General features: G+C 43.3%; 1 protein-coding gene across 1 annotated transcript in view; it reads left to right on the top strand.

Moving 5' to 3' along the window:
* LOC144768725 (transmembrane protease serine 9-like) overlaps positions 1-26697 on the top strand; it is a 1077753-nt gene that overhangs the window by 630117 nt on the left and 420939 nt on the right. Inside the window, exons 5-6 of the mRNA XM_078652600.1 lie at positions 19416-19448; positions 24773-24802. Coding sequence (XP_078508726.1) covers positions 19416-19448; positions 24773-24802 — 63 coding nt within the window. The remainder of the gene's footprint in view (positions 1-19415; positions 19449-24772; positions 24803-26697) is intronic.

Genomic DNA, 26697 nt, shown 5'->3' with positions numbered 1-26697 from the left:
AGTCGCGACCCCAACGCGACTTCTGCCATTTAAAAAATATATATTTTCTTGTCCGTGGGGGCCTTGAGGGACCCCCTAATCAGCCCTAGGGGGTTAAGGTGTTTCGACCGTGCCCCCTTTTCTTCATTTTACACTTTGGTTTACTGTTTGCTTGTGACTCGATTCTACCGAGTCACATGATGGCTGCCAACAGTTCCTGGTTTGGAGTGTTGGAAGCCAATTAAAATGAAGCTCGTGGTCGGGAGGGTACGTGAACCCACCGCTGCCCTAGATATCAGTCTTTTCTCTTTTTAAAATATCTCAGGAACTACTAAATGGATTTACACCATTTAACAAAATGGGCTCTTTCTAAACCAAGACCTACATTTTTGCCAAATTTGGTATAATTCCGTTCAGCAGTTCCGGCTGTAGCTTTGTCTAAAGTTTCCTATGGAAAATAACACGGGGAAAATGCATTTTGGGACCCCTCTTTTCTCTCGGCCTCCACTTGGGGAATCACCACGAAACTTTCAAGACAGGAGGTGACCGGAGCTGCTCACTAGTTTTGAAACGTTCGCGAAGATTCGTCAACAGAAAAAATGCTTTTCCTATGGAATCTAGGTTCTAATTATAACTACCTACTGGCGACCGCCAGTAGGATATATCCACCCTTGGTCGGTTCACTGTTTTTTGATTGAATTGCACTCTCTTAGGTGCGGGGCCTCACTGTAGAATCACAACAGTAATTTTTTTCACACAGTCCTTTGATCCCAAAAGACAAAAGAAGTCACACTCTTGCAGTTTAGTTTCTTCGCGCAATTAGTTTATTCTTAAATCCATTTTTGAAATAGGAAACAGGTGATTAACCAACGCATTTCGGTATAACCTCATACCTTGGTCACGATCGATTTCTCCTAAGCTGGCTCATTTTTTGTAATAGAAAACCCATTACATCATTTCCTGTCCAGTTCAAAAACTATACACATAGAATTCTGGGATATGTAGTCCCTCCTAGAGGGCCATCTAATTATCACAGTCTTAGATGAAAAATAATTATTTAAGTACATCATCAATATATTCAAACAAACGACTATTGGCCCTTTCGAGCAATTTTCCCAAACTTTTTGGGTATCAGACAGTCCAATTATTTCCAAGTATTTACAAATGGGTCCGCTATTTAATAACCGTATCTAGATACAACTTTATTGTCCCACTTGTCTCTTCAGACCCTCCATTGGGGTTAGTTAAATTATTTAGTTGTTTTTAAATTCATGTTTTCCATTATTGGACACTCATGTATCTTTTAACCCTACAGTGGGTAGTCCATATCTATATCACGTCGGGGCCCATTAGATGTTTCCATTGTTCCTGCTTATGTTTGGATTAGGTCATCATGTTTTGTTTGATATTGAAATAGGTGAATGGTTTCTTTTGTATGTACAGTTATTTCCGGGAGGATCAAAGATGCATGTACAAACTTCTGAAATTTAAAATGTGTTGGGATTCTTTCTGTCATATACTTGGTTTGCTTTTGATATCAGTTTTGACTGTTGTGTTCTGTTTTTCTTGTTCCCTTTGCGTGTTGCCTTATTCAAACATTGTTGCCAACCGTTCTTGTCTTTTAGCCTCCTGTTTATCCATTTTTGTCTGTATTTTCTTATTTTCCCTTTAATGATTATTATCGTTTATTCGATGATCCGAAATCAACGAGACCAGTGCTTTTTAACTTCTACTGGGATTCGTGTTTACTGGCAGACTCTGCAGCTATTTAAGTTGCTTGTTTTCAATTAAACTTTATTGCACAGAGCTTTGAAGCTGCGTGCCTCACGTTACCCACTAAAAACCGACTAGCCGTTAGATCGGCTTCAATCTATATTCCTTGTTTCACTCTTTACAATCTTCTCAGGCACACGCGCTTACCTCGGGAGATGGAAAACAGAGCGGTGTGTTTCCCTCTTGATCGTCTCTTTGAAACATGAACCTCCTGTTATCCGTTGGTGAGCACCTCAATCAAACTCTTCAAATCAACCCTTGGTCAGTTCACTGTTGTTTAATTGTGTGGCGCTCCCTTAGGTGAGGGACCTCACGGTAGAACCACAACCGTAATTAATTAAGGACTGCAGGAAAAAAAAAAATAATAATATATATACATATATATATCACCAACTAAGCTACAGTAAGTAACCCACGAACGGCCACTCCAATCGTGCTGTTTTAGTTTCTTTAATGGAGACAGCATAGCATAGCATGACGCGTTTCGCCTCCACGAGGCTTAATCATATGCAGCATTGCAAGGGATGGGTTCGTTTGGCTTTTAAAATCAACGTAGCTTTAAACATTGAAGAGGGACTAGTGCCCAACAGTTCGAATTCTAAGGTGGCAGCAAAGTTTTCATAATTCATTTTGCGTAGCATAGTGTCGGTAAGTACCAGCAGTTACCTCAGGACAGTTCCATGAAAATAAAGTATTTCCATCATACCTGTGTCCCGACACTATGCTTTTCTCCATTACTGATTTTCACTGTGTTGGTTGAACCACAGTATCCAGAATGCACCCTTGCTGTTTCTCTTAGTTAGCAAAGTCCTCCAATGTAGTCCGTGGCAAAACTATTCCTTTGGATCAGCCGACAGCCTTGTACAGAATGCCTTTAATAGGAAAATTTCCATGTGTGGCTTGTATTTCCCGGCAGCGGCGTTTTCCAAAGTTAATTCCGCTACCATCCGCATTAAGTTATTTTCATTTTCGTCATCCAGAGAACACATTCCTCAGCGCGACGGGCTCGGAGACAGTCTCCTTCGCCGACCCTGGCTGTGACCATGTTCGTCTCTCCAGTCTAGGTGGGCCCCTCAATGAGGCCACTTCCATTCTCCTGTAGTAGATTTCTCACTGTTACACAGCCGGCGGGCGCTTTTTAAACTGGATACTCTCCATTGTTTCAAGCTCCAGACAATAAAGCGCCTCCACCAAGCGAGTCGGAGCCGTTCTTCCAAGGTGTGTCAGACACCTTACACAAATCACCAACTAAGCTACAGTAAGTAACTCACGAACGGCCACTCCAATCGTGCTGTTTTAGTTTCTTTAATGGAGACTTTAAAGTTGACATTTGTGCAAACACGCCCTGTGGCATGTTTTAAGTTGGGGAATTAATTCCCCTTCAATGATGAGGACCCCTGGGGTCCAACTAGCCCACTAGGTACCTCCAGTAAGCGCCAGAGAGCTGCATTGCAGAGAGGTGTAAAAAGAGGCGTGGCCTGGACCACCTCTCTGCAACGCAGGCCTGTGGCGCTTACTGGAGGTACATGGTGGCCTATTTGCCCCCAGGGGCCCACAGGATTGAAGGGGAATTAATTCCCCAACTTAAAACATGCCACAGGGCGTGTTTGCACACATGTCACCTCAGGTCCGGCCCCCTTCCATCACCACTGTGCAAACGTGCCCGTGGTGCATTTTAAGTTGGGAGATAAAGTCCCCTTGAATCCTAAGGGTCCCTGGGATCCAACTAACCCATGAGGTACCTCCAGTAAGTGCCACAAAGCTGCGTTGCAGAGAGGTGTAAAAAGGTGTGTGGCCTGGACCACCTCGATGCAACGCAGGCCTGTGGCGCTAACTGGAGATACCTGGTGGGCTCAGGATTGACGGGCCCCTGGGGGCCTGAGGTGACATGTGTGCAAACACGCTCTTTGGCGTGTTTTAAGTTGGGGAATTAATTCCCCTTACATCCTGAGGGTCCCTGGGGCAACTAGGCCCCCAGTGATGTCATCAGTGACGTCACTGACCATGGCATGAGTGATGTAATATGTGACGTCATCAGCAGTGCATTGCGGGCGCATGAGTTATAGTTAGATCAACTAACTATAACAGGCGAATTTCTCTGGTTTTATAGGAGTCAAATGTAAAACTAACTATAACGTCTCTAAAACCTATGGTTGTTTTGTGAATTTCAAAGGTTTTTTAAAAGCTAATTCCTACCTATAACGTCTGTAAAACCAGTTTTTTTCAGTGAATTTCAATGGTTTTTTAAATGCTAATTTCATATTTTAATATTCATAAAACCTATATTTTTTCAATTTAAAAAAAAAATATTTTGGAACTCTATTATCCTTTTTTAACTATAAAGATTATGTAATGTTTTATAACTTCCCAAAAAAATGTATATAATTTTAATTTTTTTTAGAAAACTTGAGTCTGTACCGGTAGTCTACCAAGCTCCATCAGCACCCGAATCCAATCCGCCATATTGCTAAACTCGTAAATGATAGGCATTTCGTATCTGACGGGTTCGTGGCACTGCGTCCCAGCCAGCTGCTACTTTGGTATGCGACGGGTACACAGTACCAAGTCGCGCGTTACGTTACGTACGTATAAGGTCGCACCAGCTGCTGCTTTCATATGCGATGGGTATGCAGTACCAAGCCGCGCATTAAGTTATGTACGTACAGGGTTGCACCCGCTGCGCGTTGCGTATGTGACGAGTGCACTCTGCCAGGCCCTGTGTTACGTCATAGACGTATAGTGTCACGCCGGATACGACATTCCCTCATTTTTTTTTATTTCTCAAAACTATATCTAAATAACTTTAAAGTGTATATGGGAGCAAGCGATAATCTAAAATATTTTAATCATTTATATATTTCTAACTATAATAAACTTATATTGTATTAAATATATTTTCACAAAATCGCGTCGGGGACAGTCTCCTTGCCTATTGGCTGCACGATTATCAAGTGACCTTAAAAAAAGCATTTGATTACTTCATAACATTTCCCATTGAAGCTGTTGGAAAACGCCACCCATTTTACTCATTCTCTCTACAGCATTTGATGAGACACTCCTCTTGTGCTTATAGAGCTTTTTTGAAAACTATTTGCTATGTACACATATCTTACCCTACACACAACATGCAACCATCTCCCTCATCAATATTCATGGTCTGTAAAGTAGCCTTCCACCTGTGCTAGCCATGCACCTAAAAGTTACATAACCAAACGTTTCCCCATGGTTGCATACGCTGTCCACAGCACAATCTAATGTGGTACGGCCAGAGGCAGTATCATGCATAGATAATGAACACAATGACACAGATAGATAGTGGAAGTGGGTACGGGCATGTGCGCTTGACACCTTTTTATTACCAGGTGCACATATCCAGTGACATATCTCGTGGATGCGTGTAGGGTGAGTATAAACCAGCCCTCAGGGAATGGTTGCTGCTAGCATCAACTACAACAGTAACCATTGAATCACAAACAGAGATTCAATAATAAAAGGATCAATAGTTTGTGCTGCAGTAAGGTACGGACAGTAGATGTGAAATAATATGGAAAAAATTCTATTGTAAAAGAACCACACAAAAAGATTGTCTCATAAAGGGTCCATCCATCAGTTCTAGTGCACTCAGATAGCCACATCGAAAGCATTCAGCATGTGCACAGCCAGCCAGCGATGATGTGTGCTGCGGGCAGACCGTACTAGGAGCAATGTCTGTTGCCATCAACACTGCATCATCTGCAATAGCGACTCAATCTGAATTGTGAACCCTGCTGTCTGCAGTGTCGGCCAGAGAGAGCGGTCAGCAAGGGCCCACAGCCACATGGCGTTGACTTAAGCTGCCCAGTTTGCAATACACAAAGCAAGAAAAAGCATGTGCGAAGCCAGCCATGATGCGTATACGTGTTGGGGACAGAGCGCACTGGAGCAATATCTTTTGCCTACCGAACTGCGTCATCTACAATAGCGACTCGATCTGAATTGTGAACTCTGCAGAGTAAATTGAATGCAGTAGTCACACAGACATCCTTGAATACTTTTTCTCACTTCCTTTTCACAAAATAGAACAACATAAATTACAGAAAACTCTGCAATGAATCAACCAACGCAATTTGATTTACGATCTCTGCTGTCCACAGTGTAGATTGGGTATTCAGTGTTCTTTTCCACTACCAAGAAGATTTTGGTCATTGTACTAAACCTATAACTCATCTAAAAAAATTCTTCAAGCAAGTATACTAAAAGGATATTGTATACATTTCAATAGACGTTGTAGTTACTTGACTACTGGATTCTCTACTTAAGCAATCACCACTCAATCTGAATTGTGAGCCCTCCTAACCGCAGTGTAGGCCAGAGGCAGTGGTCAATAATGCCTCACAGCCACGTGCCATTGGATTCCGATGCACGGAGTTGTTGCACCTGATCGGAGGGGTTACATAGAAATAATCACACACTTTAACTTCTGACCTCAATCATACAATCAACACCCCGTTTCACTGTTCGGACCTGCTGTACCGTGGTGCAGTCCAGCCACTGGAGTCAGCCAAGCCCGAAAATCATCTGCAGCAGTTAGCTACGGAAGCACAAAGTCTGAAGCACCTCAAAGGAGGGAGTTGTGTAAAACCAAGCAGCAGGTAATATCGGACATCGTCCATTGTGGCATCAAGACACCATTCCACTGTTGGGACCTAGAGTAGGTTACACCTGGTCGAAGGGAGTACCTTCATCTCCACTCTCAGATGCAGTTCTAACATCGTACACTGTGGGATCAAGACGCCATTCCACTATTGAGACCTACACTTGGTTGCACCTGGTCAGAGGGGGTACACAGAAATTATCACAGACTTTAACTTCTGACAGCCTCAATCATAGAATCAAGACCTTGTTTCCCTGTTCGGGCCTGCTGTACCGCGGTGTAGTCCACTGTCTACAGTCAATCAAGCCCAATAATCATGTGCAGCAGTTAGCTACGGAATCACCAAGTCTAATGCACCTCAACAGAGGGAGTTCCATGAAATCCCACCAACAAGTAATATCGGACATCGTCCATTGTGGGATCATGACACAGCTCCACTGTTGGAACCTAGAGTAGGTTGTACCTGGTCGAAGGGGTACCTTCATCTCCACTCTCAGATTCAGTTCTAACTTCATCCATTGTGGGGTAAAGACACTGTTCCACTGTAGGGACCTACAGTTGGTTGCACCTGGTCAGAGGGGTACACAGAAATTATCACAGACTTTAACTTCTGACATCCTCAATCATAGAATCAAGACCCCGTTTCACTGTTCGGACATTGCTGTACCGCAGTGTAGTTCAGCGACTACAATCAAGGAAGCCCAATAATCATGTGCAGCAGTTAGCTATGGAAGCACACACTGTGATGCACCTCAACGAAGAAAGTTCTGTGAAAAGCAAGCAGCAGGTAATATCAGACATCGTCCATTGTGGGTTCAAGACACCGTTCCAGTGTTGGGACCTAGAGTTGGTTGCACCTGGTCGAAGGGAGTACCTTCATCTCCACTCTCTGATACGGTTCTAACATCGTCCATTGTGGGATCAAGACACCGTTCCACTGTTGGTACCTGTTGGACTACTGTATTAGTAGTATACAGAGCACTCCACGCTCCTGGACCTCAGACTATGGCACTGTGTGCCTATGTCACAGTAGCCAACGTTGATCTCGGGAACCTTCCGACCTCGCCGCCCTCGGCCCAGGAGCTTCCGCCGGCATGTGGTGGCCCCTCTTTCACATAATGCGGGAGCAAAATGTAAACTGTGGGGCATATGTGCGGCGCATCGGCTATGACAGTTTCTGAGTACCAGCAAGCTGAGAGCATCTTTTACGCAGCCACCTTCGCTCACGGAGTCAACCTTGTGGTGGTGTAAGCTGCGCAGACCTGGCAGACACGTTCTCCATTTGCAAAATAAAGGGGCCCCCTGATACTGGTGAGAAGTACACCTAGACAGGGACAATACATTAATTGAAATACTCTAGGGCTACTTCAGACAGTTAAATCCCTCAAATCATTATGAGGTAAAAGACAATAGTGACACTAGGAATTAGAAAAGTATAAAAAAGTTTATATCATTTTAGTAAATATAAAACACACATTAGGAGCAGAAGAGGTCATACAGAGACTAGCAATTACACAACATTCTGACCACATTCATTCACAACCACAAGCAATCTACAAGCACATAATCATATTGATGTATACAATCTTTTTGACAGAACACTGCCCTCATCAGGAGTTCCACCACCAAATGTTGTGATCTGTAAAGACAATATATATATCACACATCTATAAAAATAGTTATAAGTGTCACTATTGTACATAATACAATGTTTTCATGTTGTTACACTGACCCATAGTTAAGCTAAGGGGTATATAACCTCACATTGTTTAAAGAAAAAAGCCTGACATTAAGTTACATACATGTAAAAAGACAATGCACACACGTAATTGTGCCTAAAACAGATAACAGTGTGTGTACAAACAAACAATAAACAATAATAAACTAAAAATCTACACTGTTATACAAAGATACCATTTAGGCAGCCAAACGCCCCTTACCAAGTTGTTATAGACAAAGTCCATAGGTTGAGGATGGAAGATAAGCGCTCTCCAAAAATGCTTTCTACAGGGAAAACATACATAATGATAAGGATGTACGTAAGGTTAAAAAAATGGGTGGAAAATAAATAGGATGACCTGTAACATTACGAATGAACGGAGAGATATATTACCATATATGCAAGACGTATATGCTCAGGGAGATGGGCTGTTCTAACATTAAAAAGAATTGAGGCAGATCTTGAATCATCAAGAAAAAGGCTGTGTCTACTTGTTCACATGTACATGTCTGTGCTCTACATACTCAAGTCTGTCCGGCACATCCCCTCAACACTTTGCATTGTATACTTTCATAATGGAAAACCACTTGCCACCTTCGCACATACTTTGCTCCCATCTCTCCCCGCATTCTGCATTGTGTGGCAGAGGTGCCATGCCATCTTTTGTTTGTGTCCATGGCTAGCCACGGTTCCCACAGTACTTAGTATAGTTGTTTCTGCTAGTGTACATGTTGTTTGTTATGTTGTATGTGATTATACAAGGTAGCAGGTTTAGTCACGAGCAGTGGTTTGTCCCATTTACATATCGCTGTCTTAAAGAGGATACAGAAGTGTTTCTCACAGGTGAAAAGTGTGACCACAATAGCAGTCATTCATTACTATCCAAGAATTCTAAGCTTACAGACCCCAAACCTGCGTGCTTTCTTAAAAGCACACCAATTCCCACAATCATATCAACATTCACACAGTAGTTATCTGCTTCTCAATAACATCCAATCCTATGGCATGTGAGCTGGCATACCGTATGTCCTCACTGTTTCAAACCGAGTAACTTCCTGTGGCAATGTTTATTGCCACCCACACAAAACAACTCCCAAACTTCAATTTGGCCTTCAACCCCTACTTTGAAAACAGATCTCATTAAACTAACCAAACTAAAGTGATTTTGTTCAGAACAGAAGAGTCCCTCACTTCTGCAAAATAAATGTATTGACTGCAGATAGCACAACTTCAATTAAAATACAGTTCCTTTTAAATATGAACCTCAGATTACACTTTTTGAATTGTTACACAATTTTCAACACATCTCACACTCAAGGACTGCAACACTTTTTTAACAAGGTCTCCTCCGGCCTTCTTACAGTCTTTCAAACTGTTTTTGGTATAATACCAGACTTCATTCATTCGATCATATCTGGAATACCAGGAACAGTGCCCATGATTCTCGCTCTCTTTGGGACCATCCTACTACTATTTTTACTTGTAAAAAATGGCTGCGCTCCCTGTGGTAACAACTATATCTGACAGAATACGCCTCTACGCAAAGCTACATCAATACTGTCAAAAAATGGAGCAACTTTTTGGCTGCCTGCCTCTATCTATTATCAGAGCCAGCTACAACATGACATTTATTTATACATATGCAATCTGCGTGCAACCATCTTTTTTATTGCAAAACTTTCCTATTCGACTGGCGAATGGATCTATGCCTTGCCAACATCCCAACAATCACTCCCGATATCCATCAGGTAATGGAGTATCTAGAAAACCATGAACTTGATTGTTCGGGCACTGGAGAAATGGCGAATGCCATGCAAAAAGGTATCATGGCGGAATGGGATTTCTGCGCAGCAGTGAAAGATCTCCTGCAAAGTGCAACCTTTGACAACATCGCAGATTGCCTGCCAATTCAAATTGCCGGTCCAACATTTGAGAAACATTACTGTCCCTTCGAGGATATGAATTGGATCGCTTCGCTTTTCTCACACGATGGCAACAATGACCTCTTGGAACATTACGCAACTCAAGCTGCTAAAGAACTTCCGGACTGCAATCTCCAAGACTTGTAAGAAATTCACGGTATTCTTGGATTGATTTTTTCTAACTTTTTTGACTTTCTCCTTAAAAATTTTTAATACACTTCAATTTAACTATTTTCATATAATATCTTTCTAAGTATGCTCATGGATTTGAACTCTGTTTTCATTATTGCCCCTTACATCTCCAGTCTAACCAGGGATAGGTGATGTATTGCCTATGCAAATACGCTATTTACTTGCTAAATTAGCCTAAACACGACATCCATTTTGAAACTGTCTATTCTTTGTGCACACATCTCTCTGCCTGCCTGTTATCCACGAAGCCCTTTCACACAAATAAGTTGCTCCTCAGCCTCTGCTCACGAGTTAGCGATCAAGATAAAAAAACACAACATTGTTTAGGAGCTGGTTGGCACAAAGTACTGATTGTATCCTACCTTTATTTTTATTATAGAATGTAGTCATTCATGTCTAATAGCTATTCTTTATGTCACACGGAACTGTAGCTTGTAATGTGGAATTCACTAATGCAAGAGCGTGGGTTTGAATACAACAGAAGCGGTTGGAGTTTGCCTCTGCTCGGTGCCTTAGCTCTTTGAACAAGAATTTTTTTTGAAAGAGGTGAAGAAAATAATGTATGGTTTGACAAGAAGGGTACCGATTGTGCTTCTCAGAAGCACAATTTTGTATTCCTCCTCAAAGTTCCGATTTTGGTAGAACTATTACTAATTCTGACACGCACCAGATTGAATGTACTGTACAAGAGATTGCTGACTGTTCTACTGTTGATAATTTTGTGTTACAAAAAAGGAGTACCAGGGTACCTAAGAAGTTTGATGATTACATTTTGCAATTTTTATTTTTGTTTGTTTTCTTAAAGGATACATGTGGTAATCGTATCCTACCTTTATTTACATTCTACAATTTCAAGTCATTCAAGTCTAATAGGTATTCTTTATGTCACATGGAACTGTAACATGTAATTTGGAATTCACTGATGCAGGTGCTTACGTTTGAATACAGCAGAAGCGGTTGGAGTTTGCCTCAGCTGGATGCCTTAGCTCTTACACCAGTGTCTTCATTTATGGCACTTAAATAAAGACATTTTTATATAACTTGCAGACTGCATTGCTTTATTCCATACAGCCACTGTCTTAGACACACCTGATTTCACCATTTTCGTTCTGTGGCATTGCAACATTCTGCATGATATTCTTCACAATAATTGCATTCGAGTCTTCAGAAAGTAGAGGTGAGTAGTTTGCTTCCCACTCCCTGTATAGTATAAATGCATACTAACACTACTTACACAGGTATGCTACAGCGGCCAGTATCCTACAGCGCCCACACCACATCACTTTACAACAATCAGCTCACTGCTTAGGCTCACGGTTTCATCCCCGAATCTTCAGACCAGTATCAGTGAGTAGTTTGCTTCCCACTCCCGCTACAGTCTAAACACATACTAACAGAACCTGCACAGCTATCCTACAGCGGCCAGTATGCTACAGCGCCCAGAGCACATCAGTTTTCAACACCCAGCTCACGGTTTAGGCACACGCTTTCATCCCCAAGTGTACCGGTATCTCACCTCAGCACCATCTCACTCTGGGCAAAACAGCACTTTCACACTGGTAGGGGTAAATGCTTTAGTACATCAGTTTACAGCACTCAGTTCACGGTTTAGGCGCACGCTTTCAACCCAGAGTGTACCGGCACCTCACCTCGCCACCATCTCACTCTGAGCAAAACAGTACTTTCACACCAGTAGGGGTAAATACTTTGCTTCACACCCCCTGTATAGCACACCCTAAACACCCCATAGACGTTACAGGGCTCCTACCCTTTTCTTTCAAACTTTTTTCTCCCTTTTTTCGCTACTTTTTTTGCCCTTTTTTCCCCTTACTCGCTTCAACGGAATCACAAAATGGCAGCAAACCACTTCCTAGTTGCAACCGCTTGCACCGCTCGCAGCCAATAAGCAGCAAGCTCATGCTTGAAACGCCCCAGCCAATCAGATGGCAGAATTCCCAAATATCAATATCTGTAAATTACGATATTTCTCCAAAACTACTGAACCGATTTGCACCAAATAAACAAATGCGTGCTTTCTAGACCAAGACCCTCTCCCTGCCAAATTTGGGGTAAATCCGTTCACCCGTTCACCTTGTAGCCTTGTCTAAAATTTCCTACTGAAATGAACATTGAGAAAACACGTTTTGGGACCCCCTATTATCTAGGCCCCCCCTTGATGAATAACCCTTAAACTTTCAACATAGGAGCTGATATGAACAAAGAATTTGTTTGGACGATTTCACGAAGATTCATCAAACAACGCCAAAGTTATAAATAAAACAAAAAATGCTCTTCCTATGGAAGCTTGGTCCTAACTATAACTATCTACTGGCGACCGCCAGTACCTACTGTATGTATATGTATAATTTATGTAAAATTATGATTCTTTTGAAAAACATGAAACTGGCAACACAGCTAACACTTCTCCATGGCAGATCTTAAAATAGTTCTTACTAATCATTCATAGTGGGTGTTAAATGCCTCAGTATGCACTTTCCTAATAAAGAGGTTTGCCTTACCCATGAAGCATACTTTCGAATTTCAGTAGTGGCAACAAAATGAAAGCACCTAGGGCCAGATGTACAAAGGTTTTTTGAGGTCGCAAACAGCCCAATTAGCATAATTTGACAATTTTCAACTGCAAAAAAGCATTTTTTTTATGTACAAGGCGAAATTTGTGATTTGGTAACCTATTTCCGAATCGCAAATTGGATTTGCCGTGTGGTATTAAGAAGCGGCGTGTTTAGGGCATTGCTTCCTAATACCGAATCGCAATAGTATGTGTGAATATTTTGCGACTGCAATGCAGTCCCACACATTCACATTTTACCACATACTACAAGTGATAACCCATTCGTCAAGGGACCTCTTCCCCTTTGTGAATGTTTGTAAAAACATTATTTAGAAGCTGGCAGTGCTTCCACTGACCACTACCTAAAAAGAAAACTTAATTTTTCTTTTTGAATCACATCCCCTCTTCCTTTAAGGAAAACAAGCTACATTTAAAAAAAAACATTGCTTTATTGAGAAGCAATCACAGACATGGTGGTCTGCTGACACCAGCAAGCCACCATTCCAGTAATTTTTGCTATTGCCAGTGGGTCACAAAGTGAGACCTAACTCATGAATATTAAGGAGGTAGGTCTATTTGCGACCCACTTGGAATCGCAAACACTTTCCTACGTGCATCTAGCTCTGAGTACCTAAACAGGGACTAGACACTCCCACCACAGGCAGAACTCTGATGTTTCCCAGGTGTACACATGAGAAGTTCATTGAATCCATGTTTTTTTTTTACATTCTTAAACTTGTAGTGGAGATTTTATAATGGATCAACAGTACTACAACAATGAAAACAAAAAAACCTGAACTGGATAAGCTGATCATTCATGGAACCACACGAAATGAGCAAATCCCTACCCATCTTGTTGATCAGGCTTGTTCATAAGGTACTATTTGTTTATGTACAACCACTTTCAAAGTTTACCAGCCGCCACTGCACACAATGCAGCCCAGCAACTTGCCTTGCTGCACTACTTTGCCTGAATTCTAAGTAATTCTGCTCCAATGTTTATGTCGACTACTGGCCACCATCCCATTAACTACATAGACTTTTGCTTCGCCACTGGAATTATGCAAATCAATTCTGTGGCCACAGCGTTTTTTGCATAATTATGGAATTTTCACATAATCCATTATCTGCTGTATAATCTGAAGATTTTAACAAAAACATGTTTCTAGCTCAAGCAGACTAAAACCTACTAAAAATATAGAGGCACATGTTTCGGCACAATGTGAGGCCCTTAGCAAAGGCTGACTGGTTATTTTGTAATTTCTTATTGCTGTATGTGGGGGTTAAATATGTACTAATAAGAAGAAATCTTTGCCTAGACAGTGTTACTGTGTGTAAAGATGACAAAATAATGAAGTAATATGATCACAAAATGTGTTGCGTTACACTGCATAATTTGCCTTTTCTTGCCCCATAATTTAATCAACTCTGAAGCATAGGGGGTCATTACGATGGCAGAGGGCCCACCACCTTCAGCCTGTCAGTGGCGGCCCTCCAACATCGTACTGTGGTTTTTCTGCATGCCAGATTACAATGGCGGGCAGAAAGACCGACCGCCACGGTTTCGACAGGCGGTCATTTTACGACCGCCTATTGCAGCAGCGCATTGCCCAGCATTGCGGCAGTGCCTGTCAGGCACTGCCGTTGGGATAATGATATCCTTTTTCGACAGTCATTTCGCGGCAGGCAACCCACCACGAAATGCAGGTGGAAGCGGATTTGGGGGCTGGGAGCGGCCCGCCTTCATCCCTGGGCCAGGGGCAAGGGCTCTGATGCCCCTACATATCCCTGCACCATGTGTCAGGCACTGTATGATGCCTGCCAGGTAGTGCAGGGTTATGCACATGGCATTTTTTTTGATTGCGGCGGGGTCTGCTAACAGCATTCCTGCCGCAATACAGTAGATAAACAATGCGACCACCACGGTGGCAGCCCCATCCTAATGGGGTCAGTGGGTAGGCCGTCTGGTAGGCAGCTGGTCCCACTACCGCAACGGTGGTGGACAGACAGATGTCCGTTCCCCATCGAAATGACCCCCATAATCTGGTCCTCCCCACTACATAATTCCAGTGGGACTGCCTATAACTAACAACAAACAGTTTCTGTAGCTTATCTAAGCACTTGCTGCACACATAGATGATAATGGAGAATGTTGAGTGCGTTTAGGATGAAAGCAACCATTTCCTGCATCATCAAAAACCTGAAAGTTTTACTACCATATTTTTTCATGTGCAGGAAATCCCAAAATGCATTATAGACCCCTTCAAAAACATTAAGGGCCAGATGGCCTAACACTGGGAATAGTGACTTTCTAAGTGCAATTATCTCCGAATCGCAATTTTAAATCGCCATTCCTAATGTCTGTCCATTGATTCGTAGTGGGCCGCAAATTGGCCTACCTTGTAAATATTAATGAGAAAGCTTTCAGACCCGTGAGGAATGATAGCCATTATAGGCATGGTGGCCTGTTGGGGTCAGCAGACCACCATGTCTGGTATTGCTTTCAATAAAGCATATTGTTTTTAAAATACAGCCCATTTTTAAAGAAAAATGGCATGCATTTAAAATAATAAAATTTAAAGTTTAAGTTTTATGTTTTAATAGTAGTCAGTGATCCGTGGGACCACTAACTGCACATAAAAAATAATTTGTTTAACATTCTCAAAGGAGAAGAGTCCCCATGAGGACCACTTCTTATTTACAAATGGGGATCACCATAAATTGTGAATTGGCAGTAAAGTATACCCCCATTCAAATACTAATTTGGAGGCGGGTCGCAAATGTTAATTGCACTGCAGTAATAATCGCAGTTTGGTGTTTGTGATTTTTTGCAGTCACCCTTCCATCAAGAGATTGCTTATGATGTCCTAGATAGCCTGAACACACACTGAGTTATACGAGTAGTTACTTGGACCCCTGAGTTGAAAAACACGATTTTGTTAAAAACCATTGGAAGCCCATACTGAACTACTAATCTATAATTTTAGATTTCTTAAAACCCCTCAATACATCACTCCAATACAACCATACCATGCTCATGCGATTCAGTAGACAGTTGAGACTCGTACAAAGTGTGGCTGTCTGATGCCCTTGCCGGTCCCCCACTGCATACCTCCACTTCTTCCTTTCCCTTTCACATTCCGGATGTGCTGCGTCATGGGAGAGTGAGGAACAGGCACTATGCTTTGGGGTTGGCCTGGTACATTCTTACAGCAGAGCATGGCAGAGTTCTCCTTCAAGATATGTACATGCCTTCAGGCGGCAGGAGGGGGGTGGTGAGTGTAGATTCCATTGCATAGCCCACTGATCAACCACCTCCCTCGGGTCTTTTCAGTTCGGGGAAGAGAAGAAGATGGTGAAAGACTGTTCATCATTCTACCTTTCATTGGGTCTGTGGAGGCTTGATGGAGACTGCTAATTAGCATCAGCTCTTCTACCCTTCCCAGGAAAGGAGTGGGAAGTGGGAGACATGGCCAATGTATGGCTTTCCTACGCTATGATGTTACAGCAGTAAAGAACGAGTCTGCTGAGGACCCCGCCCAGCAGACCCGGCAGCAAGAAGGCCCCATGGTTCACCGACGAACTCAAGAGCTCCAAGAAGAACTGCCGAGCCCTCGAGAAAGTCTGGAAAAGGGAACCGACACCGGACAACAGGACCTCCTTCAAACTTGCCACCCGGAAACACCACCAGCTGATCCGCGCCGCCAAGAAAACAGCTTTCAAGGACCGGTTGGACAACAACGCACACAACTGCAAGGAACTCTTCAACATCGTGAAAGAGCTTTCCAACCCCAGCGCAGGAAACAACGACATCACCCCATCGCAAGACCTCTGCAACTCCCTCGCTTCATACTTCCACAACAAGATCGCCGACATACACAACAGCTTCAACAACCAACCAACGCACACTATGACCGAACAACCACCCCCCACCACCACCCTCCACGCCTGGACCCCGATCAGCACCGAAGACACCATCCGCACGATGAACTCCATCCACTCCGGATCACCGACCGACCCCTGCCCTCACCACGTCTTCAACAAGGCCGACGCTGTCATCGCACCCCACCTGCGAGACATCATCAACACATCCTTCGACACCGCCACCTTCCCCGAGAGCTGGAAGCACGCCGAACTCAGCGCTCTTCTCAAGAAACCCACAGCGGACCCCACCGAACTCAAGAATTACCGCCCCATCTCGCTCCTCCCGTTTCCAGCCAAAGTCATCGAGAAGACCGTCAACAAGCAGATGGCCGCCTTCCTCGAGACGAACGGATCCCTCGACCCCTCACAGTCCGGCTTCAGAGCCAACCACAGCACCGAGACCGCCCTCATCGCCGCCACCGATGACATCCGAGCCCTGATGGACAATGGAGAAACAGCGGCCCTCATCCTCCTAGACCTCTCCGCGGCATTCGACACGGTCTGCCACCGCACCCTAGTACGGCGCCTCAGCAACATCGGCATCCAGGACAAGGCGCTGGAATGGATCATCTCCTTCCTCGACGGAAGAACACAGAGAGTCCGCCTACCACCGTACAAGTCAGAGGCCTCCGAAGTCATCTGCGGCGTCCCCCAAGGATCATCTCTGAGCCCCACCCTCTTCAACGTCTACATGAGCCCCCTTGCGGCCATCGTACGCAAACACAACCTCAGCATAATCTCCTACGCCGACGACACCCAGCTGATCCTCTCCCTGACCAACGACCCCGCCGCCGCCAGAGCCAACCTGCACGAAGGGATGAAAGAGGTAGCCGAGTGGATGACGACCAGCCGCCTGAAACTGAACTCGGACAAGACAGAGGTCCTCATCCTGGGCTCCTCACCCTCCGCCTGGGACGACTCCTGGTGGCCCCCCGCCCTGGGCACCGCACCCAAACCGACTGACCATGCACGAAACCTGGGCGTCATCCTGGACTCCTCCCTCTCCATGACCAGGCAAGTCAACAACGTCTCCTCGGCGTGCTTCAACATCCTACGCATGCTACGGAAGATCTTCTGGTGGATCCCCACCGAGACCAGGAAGACCGTCACCCAGGCCCTCGTCACCAGCCGACTGGACTACGGCAACGCCCTCTACGCCGGTACCACCGCCAAGCTCCAGAAGAGACTCCAGCGGATCCAGAACGCCTCAGCCAGACTCATCCTCGACATCCCACGAACCAGTCACATCTCCGGACATCTGAAAGACCTTCACTGGCTCCCCGTCAACAAAAGAATCACCTTCCGCCTCCTCACCCACGCACACAAAGCCCTACACGACCAAGGCCCGAGCTACCTCAACAGCCGAGTCAACTTCTACGCTCCCAAACGCCACCTCCGATCAGCCAACCACGCCCTCGCCGCCGTCCCCCGCATCCGAAGAGCAACTACAGGAGGAAGGTCCTTCTCCTACCTGGCCGCCAAGACCTGGAACTCCCTCCCGACCGACCTGCGCCTGACCCAAGACCACCTCTCCTTCAGGAAGAAGCTGAAGACCTGGCTGTTCGAGCAGTAGCGGCACCCCCCCCCCCCCCAGCGCCTTGAGACCCTACGGGTATGTAGCGCGCTTTATAAGTGTCATTGATTGATTGATTGATTGATTGCTGCTTCGCTGCAGTGATGTCAAAGCAGTGAGTACTATGGATCAGGTTCCCCTGTTTATAATAAAGGCCCCCTATGGAGGCTGCACTTAGTATGAGGGTCCCTTGTGACAGACTCTGGGGCTTAACGCTTTGCTCTGCCATTTCTGAAACGCAGAGCTACACCGTATTCACGAGGATACGGTGCAGCCCTGCACTGGTGTTAATTTAGCTGCCTAGCATCAACGCGGAGAGCCTTGCACCATAGTGTTTTGTAACTGCTATGTGTGCTGCTTAATGCAGCACACATAGAAGTTGCAAAACGTATTTTTTTTATGATTGTTTATGTGCAGGAAGGGATATCTTCTTGCAGATCAACAATCAATGACCTTTTGCTGTTTCTATGTGTACTGCACAACACAGCACACATGGAAACAGCAAAACGAGGAGATATTAAACATGTCTCCTCATTACGTCAGGGTAAGACCAGGTTTTCCCTGGTCTTAATTTTCGGGCTGTCCCATATTTACGCCACCCTTGTAAATATGTGGCAGCGTCAAAATCAATGGGTGTTGTGGCAAAACGTTCACCACAACACCCATTGCCTACCCCTTTCATACTAAGTATAGTGTGGAAAGGTGCCTTATTTACAAGGCAGCGTTAAGCCACCTCAACGTTTCAAAAAGTGATGTGGTGGTGGTATTAGGGGCTTGTAAATATGCCCTCTGTGTTTGAGATGGCAGTAAACATAGCCTCTTACCCTAGATGTCGTTGTTGTACTCAACAGTGGCGGAACAAAGGCCTTCACTGCCTCCGCAGTGTGGGGTGCCGCAAGCCTCAGGGGGCCCCCTCAGTGGAGTACTGTGGCCTGAGAGCCCCTGTGGAAGTCTGGAAAGGGGCCCCTCCATGTACATTGCAGAGGAGCACCCTTAAGTTTCGTTACGCCACTGGTACTCAATCCTTCCTAAAGGCACAAAGAAGTTTGTTACTGAAAATGTAAAGCCATTTCTGGATGCAGCTATAACCTGTACTAAAATCCCATCCTCTTTTCTCTCTCCAACAGACGGGACAACTACAGCAATCACAAGGCCCCCAGGTAAATTATTTATTTTTCTAATTTTATTTATCATTTCCATTTTTGTGAACTCCCCATACCAGCAAGTGGCAACATCACAGGCCTTCCTTATGTGCGGCCTATTACAATTCAAGGATTCTTCCCTCCTTTTCCTCCTCCTGGAATTATTGTCAGTAGCATAATTCAAATGAACACCACCCCACACCACTGCAGAATGTGACGAGGTGCCCCTGAGTAACCCACATCTCACAGATATTGATAGGCCTTGGGCTGAATGGGGCCTCCCTTGAATGGTTAGGGCCTCCATGAAGGATCAGGCCACCCCTTATGCTGCAGGGACCTGCATTAAACCCCTGATTACCATTACTGGGGTCCATTTAGTTTCCGGTGTATTTGGGGGTGAAATACCGGGAATTATACATTTGGGGGGGGAATTAATATGCAGGCACTTAATTGTATGCTTGTCAGCCCACAAGTTCGCGAAAGAAAAGCAACTCTGTGTGGAATCCGCTCACCATCAATTGCCCTCCCACTAAACATACAATTCTGATGGGCCTGGTAACTCCCATTGTTTCTTTCGTTGTAATCAACAAGCCGCTCACAATGGTGGCCCTGGTGCTTTGGTTAGAGAAAAGAAGGGCAAGGGAAGATTATTGCCTTGATGAGGAGGAACAGTCAGAGAGAGGGCAAAGAGATAGCACCTGCTGGTGAGAATCCTCACCTAAATGTTTAGATCTGAAGATAACTAAGGAATTGACGGTGGTGGCAGGACTTTTAACATAATGATCCTTATTGTGAAAAAACCTTGTTGCATACTTCGTAGCTTAAAATTCCTTTTTATTTTTATTTTTTTATTTTACATTTTCCAGAAGTGCATTTCACCATTGCAGTAGTACAACCCTCATGAGGACCAGGATATTGAACTGTGTCACAATCAGCATTTACCATTCATATAGAGAGCACAACTTGTATGTCGAGCACTCATCCATTACAGAGTGAGAGAACAGCACATTATAATCAACAAAAACGAATCTCCAAACATGTGCAGAAGCCATCACCCACCATACACAGTCAAAGAATGTAATACAGGCAAAACAGTGCATGTATAAACAGGGTAGAAACATATATGTCCAATGATTTGAGCTGTGGCCTCAATCCCAAGGGGGCTGCCACGACTAGGAGCATCACTGCCCCTCTACACCCCTATCAAGAGTAAGTAAATATGATCTGAGGGGGACTCCAAATATCCTAGAGTCAAGAGGCTTCTTGGAGAAGTTTGGAATAAATTCTAGTCGTTCATTGAAGTATGGCATGTCACGTAACCAGTGCTTACATTTTAGAGCTTTTATCTTTGCCCATTATCACCCTAGTTGCCACTTTGCTACTAAGAGAGCCAAAGATAGAAAACATTTGAGAGGTGCAGCTAGGTCCCTTACATATCCCAGTCATGCGATAACCTGGTCAAACGGCACTGCGCAGTCCACCATATCAGACAGGGCATGCAACACCTCGATCTAGTGCCCAAACATAGCACTGCAAGACCAAGCCAGGAAAAGGATACCCCATCCAGACAGCTACATCTGGCGCAATTGGCGTCACATCACCTCTGAGACCAAATCTTTGAAAGTACACTGGTGTGAAATATGTCCTCTGTAATATTTTATACTGTATAATACAGAGTCGGCTACTGGCAGAGACCATGCCCGTCTGACTACAGGCATACGTCAATGTTTCTTCACTGATCTCCTGTCCCAAGGCTTTCTCCCAACCTGTATGTGTCACCCTAGTAGGTGCCTCCCCATCCCTCCTGAGAAGCATTATAAAATATTGTTATTAAATGCTTAGTAGAAGTCACATTAAGCATATTTCTCCAGGGGCCCAAGGACAAATGGTTCCACCATGAAGTGTGGAAGGGACAGTTTGCAGCAACTTTGTAACTGGTAATAAAGAAATACATCCGGGGTGTACAGGGTAAACTTCCCCTATCGTCCTTCAACGTGAGAAAAAGCTGTTCCTGATAAGGTCGCCTCAGGTTAATATCCCTCTGTCATGGAAAACATCCGGGTGCTGGATTTGTGAGTGATTGGGAGCAGAAATGATAGTCTGGCGGCAAAGAAGGCTATTCAACATTGGCCAGTCCCACCTTCTTACTCAGTTTATCCCATGATCTGATTGTGCAGTCTGCTGTCAGAACATCACGTCTGGATCCGAAGACCGGTCTCCGCAGCAAGGAAGTAGTAGGAAGAGGAGACATACATTCAACCTCGACCACCAAGTGAGGCGGAAAAGGTGGGGGATTATACAAGTAGTGAACAAACTGCCTCAGCGCACAGAGAGAATCAAGCTGGAATGGGCACCTCTCACCCACCCTTGTGAAAGGATGGTGTAAAGCCCCCATCCAACTCTGGGCTGCATGGCATCCTATGCGAGTCTGATCATTTGCGACTTGAGGACTGCAGAAAGAGATTTATTAAGTGGCAGCAGGATATTCACGAACTGATACAGCATCTTGGGTAGGATCACCATTTTCATGTGACCCACCATCCAGCCACCGAGAGTGGAAGAGTGATCGAGCGAATTATCAGCTCTGTGATGTGTTCGATGGCGACCCAATCATTTTCCCTAATCACCACCTCCGGGTCTCTGTGCACCTATATCACCAGATATTTAAGGGAATCTTCACACCACCATAAGGAAAATTCGGGTGGAAAGCGCGGTGTGTGGGGCTTGTGGGGCCGAATCTTAGATATTCCCTAGTTGATGGTGAATCCCCAGAGCAGATGAGGTATTCTTGCGAGATTACATTGAGACTCGACTGTGGATCCCTGATAGAAAGGGTGATATAGTATGTGTTGAGTTTCACCACAATCACCACAATTCAATTAATTTTATTATGATTTGGAATTCCGAAGAATTCCACATAACATTACAATAAAACATTAATTCATAAAAAACAGTATTAAAAACCCAAGAGGTTACACCCTGTAATTATCCTACATTACACACAGTACATAATAAATTTTTCATTAAACCCCTATCTTTAGTTACAAATGAATACTGTAATAAACAATTTTCCTAGAGTTACCTCCTCCCTAAAGGGACAAATCTCAGTTAATCAGTAAGTACGTCACTCCGGGGGACTGAAATCTTCTAATCATTATCTAGTAAGGAACACTATTGGCTGACTCCCTAATTTAATAAAGCAATCTAATCTAGTCTACAATTACATTTGGGCAGCGCATGGTTAAGAAATTATATATAGTTCATCTAATGTACGGTTAACCTTAATCTAAAATAATAAATAAAATCGTATTTTTAAAATCTTGTTTTTGGGAGATGAATTTTAAATTAAAATAGCGACCGGTTTTTATAAAGTGCCATGTAAAGTGCCCATGCAATCTACATTGTGCTGACGCAATGAAACCATAATCTTTATCCAGGGCTTATACCTGATTTGACCCTTTTGGCTTTAGCCCAAGATCAATAAACTCAATTACATTTATACAATTGCTATTCAATATACAGGCAGCAGTTAACAAAAGCAAAGGCAATTGAAACATATCTTAAGTTGAGGACAGAGAACAGTGACAACAACAGATGATTTTGTAAAATGCTACTGAAGGTGCAGCTATATTAAGATAAAGTGCTAGTGCATGGATGCCCTAATACTGGACAGAGCCCAGAATGATTATCTAGCATCAATATAACCAAAATAACTCAGAAGATGCACATGAAAGTTAAGTAACAAACAAGATTGTTAAACACACTAATAAATAACTAATACTTATCGTATGTTGCTGCAAATTAAAAATGCTTAAAGTGCTCAAAAAGTGCTAGGACAAGGGAAGTTATACAAGGTACTACATAATCCACAGATCACCCTACTTATTGACTTCTAATATACATTTTAAAATTCTTTAAAAAAGCAGAAAATCTTAAAACATATGTGTTGAGTAAATTAAGATAGGTCTACTCATATAGCAAAGGGTGTACTGGGAGTAATGTTGCCAACCCTAGCAGCAAGCAGTGCCATGGTTAAGGCACAGATAAGAGGAGAGAGGGGGCACCACGCTCTTAAATGTGCATGTGGCATTTGAAACATTAGGCAGTGGACAACGCTGTGGAAGAGCTAAAAGTGATTTATTTGTGGGGGGTTTTAAACTGTGAATACACCAACATTAGCATTGAAGAATCCAGAGAATATTTTATTTGTATTCACATGGGAGGCTTCGCGCAGTCTGGAATAAATGAGGCCCTCTTGGCTGGTAATAGAATTATTTCTTATTATTCATTTATTTTTTCAGTTTTCCATAGCCTGATGATGGCCCATAGGCATTAGAGATATTTTCAGTGACAAGTGCAAGAGTTACAAGGCAAATTAAGGTGTCACAGATATAAAAGCCTAAAAAACATCAAATGCAGGACAAACTGCTAAATGACAGAGGAACTCTATACTTGGTAAAACAGACCAGAAACAGAGTAGCTTCATACATCGTGAGTTTCCAAGGGACTAGGGAATCAATCTAGGTGGGTTAGTTAAAAAAGAGGCTGTTATAAAGAAGGCGGACAAGAGAGCTAATATCGGTAACAAAAAAACGGTCAAGAACCCTGTAGCCTTATATTGCTGTGGCAACCTCCCTCCACATGAAAAGTGGATCCTCTGCCTCCGATAGCAGAGGACTGGGTCAGGGCTGCGGTCAGAGTTTGTGGCCTCGACCAGAGAACTTATAAGAATCCCGGCCTATCTATCTGGTCTCCATTTTTGATTTGGTCTCGATCCTTGGGTGTTGTTCGCTTGTCGCTATGATTACACCGACTCACTGACAAAAGGTGAGGGTCCAGATGGTATGGACCAGAGCGAGGACAGTGACCACTGGGCGGACAGTTAGACAATGCGTTTTTTTCATTGCTTTGCAGACGCTTCTCGGTGAGATGAGGGAAAATTTAAGAAAAAAAAAAAAGAAACTGGGCAACTCGAAAAGAGGGCCTAGATCTCTATTACTAGGCCTGAAGCGCTGATAAAAGTTCGTACTTTACAATTCTGTCATGGACTGTTAATATAATTAATCTGAATGTTACTACCAGTCATATTTTTAAATAGGTGTATAAAGTCCGAGATCATATATTTTTAAATCAGCTATTTCAATGCCATATTCCCATGGATATTTGTTTCGTTTTTTGTTAGTTTTATTATGCTGAGTAAGCAGTAAAACATTTTCTGTGCTCTAATGTGGTTGGTGCTCTTATAGAGTATATAGTATAGGTGTACTGTATAACTCTTCTCTCATTTTAAAGTTCATATATTTGGTAAATGTATTAAAACAATATTGTTTTCCATCCAACAGGTTATTCTGTGAATACAATCCCACCGGGAGGTAACTATATAACATCTCTCCGTTATCCCAAATATTTTGTCATTGTGCAGGATTGTTTGGTCTTAATTTAAAATTGGTGATCTTTTTATGGTGGAGCAGTGTATATTATAGCTGTACCTATACCAAAGTCTTTACATATCTGCTTATTAAAGCTATTTCACAGTTAAACGTTACAGTTACAAGGATAACATAAACTCTTGAATGAGATTCTCCCCGTTCTTTCCACTTAACCCAATCCCCCCCACTACTATCTCAAATTAATCAGTCTCTCATGTCAACGTATTGTCCGCGCATTAAAGTTCACCACCTTATGAGTGATAGGTGTCTGTTTCCAGTGGAGTGTGGAGGCTGTGGTATCTGCACTGTTTTCATTATTACCCAGTGTTATGCAGTGGGGATTTGTAGGAGGGGTTCCTGTGGTTGTTTACACTTATAGGGGCTAATAAGGCCGGAGTGAATTCTCGCCGGGTTTGTTGCTAGGTTTCCGTTTTTTGGTATTCATGGTAGCATTTCATCATAATTTCTCTGGTCTTTACATGTTTGTGGAGTGTGAATGTCCAACAACAGCGGACATATTCTTATGTTTATTGCCATCCACAGCTGCTCAGCATACATGTACAAGGACCCAGAGGAAGACACCAACTGAACCCCACATTCAAGACTAAACATAATACATTCTTCAATAGAACACTGAGACAACCAATAAAACCCACATGCCAGTACTAATACATCATTCTCAAATATTCTAGGACACCACATATCGCCCTCCCCCACAAAATATACATGCATCATTACAAATAATAATCAGAATACAAAACTGTACATGTTATGTACATCAAATAAATCATCATTAGATCTTATAAGGGAATAAATGAACCGGAACTAGTCAAAGCATAGTCTAACCTCTAATTCGTGATCCCAGCAGGAATTTCTCTTTTTCTATTGCTTCTACGTAGGATAATGTCCTGACTCCTCAATATATCCACCCGGCTTCAGCCACCCTTTTTCACTACTCTTTGACTTTTTTCAGCACTTTTTTATTGGACACCGCTGTCTCACAGGGTTTTTCAAGACAAGACATATTTCATCTTTGACCATTAGCCACTTTCACTGCCTGACCTGTAACTTCAATCATACGAATAGGATCTCTGAAGTTTGAAGCTACTTTTTCTAATAGAACTGGATCCTTGATGCAAACGAAATCATTCATGTGAAACTTGCTACTGCCATCACTTATGTTGCCTCTTAATTTAATTTCTTTCTCACACCTCACCAAACACTGCTTATCACGTGCATTTTTGGCCTCATATGAATACTTTTCTACATCACATTTCTGATCAAATGCTTTGACTTTACAGGAGTAAACTCAAACATGAAGTGACTTTACCTCCTCTTATAAGTTCAAAAGGTACCACCCCTGTCACAGACTGCGGTGTGGTCCTGTATGCCCTTGATAGTAACTTGATGGCAGTTTCACAGTTGACTCTAGATTTGATGGCACTCTGTATGCATTCTTCCAGTACACGGTTGAACCTCTCAACGTTACCATTGGCAGGGGGTGTGATAAGTGATATAAATGTGTGCACCAATGTGTTATACCTAAAACTCTGTTGTGCTAGTAGACGTGAATTGAACACCTTTGTCAGTAAGCAATTCAATAAGTACGCCTTCCTTGTTAAATACTTCCTGAAAAAAACAAATCACTGCTTTAGTGTTTAGCTCAGACACCCCTTTAACTTCCACCCACCTGGAAAGACGATCCACCAACACAATAAAATATTTCATGTTGTTGGGCTAAACATGAAATGTGCCCAAACAATCCACTGCAACCCTTTGCCACACTTTACCCAGACATTTGACTGGAATAAGTGGGAGTGTTGAAGTAACTAGACGTT

This window comes from Lissotriton helveticus, chromosome 7 (genome assembly GCF_964261635.1).
Source record: "Lissotriton helveticus chromosome 7, aLisHel1.1, whole genome shotgun sequence".
In the NCBI taxonomy this organism is placed as follows: domain Eukaryota; kingdom Metazoa; phylum Chordata; class Amphibia; order Caudata; family Salamandridae; genus Lissotriton; species Lissotriton helveticus.
The sequence above is the reverse complement of the archived record's forward strand: the minus strand, read 5'-3'. Positions and strand labels throughout refer to the sequence as shown.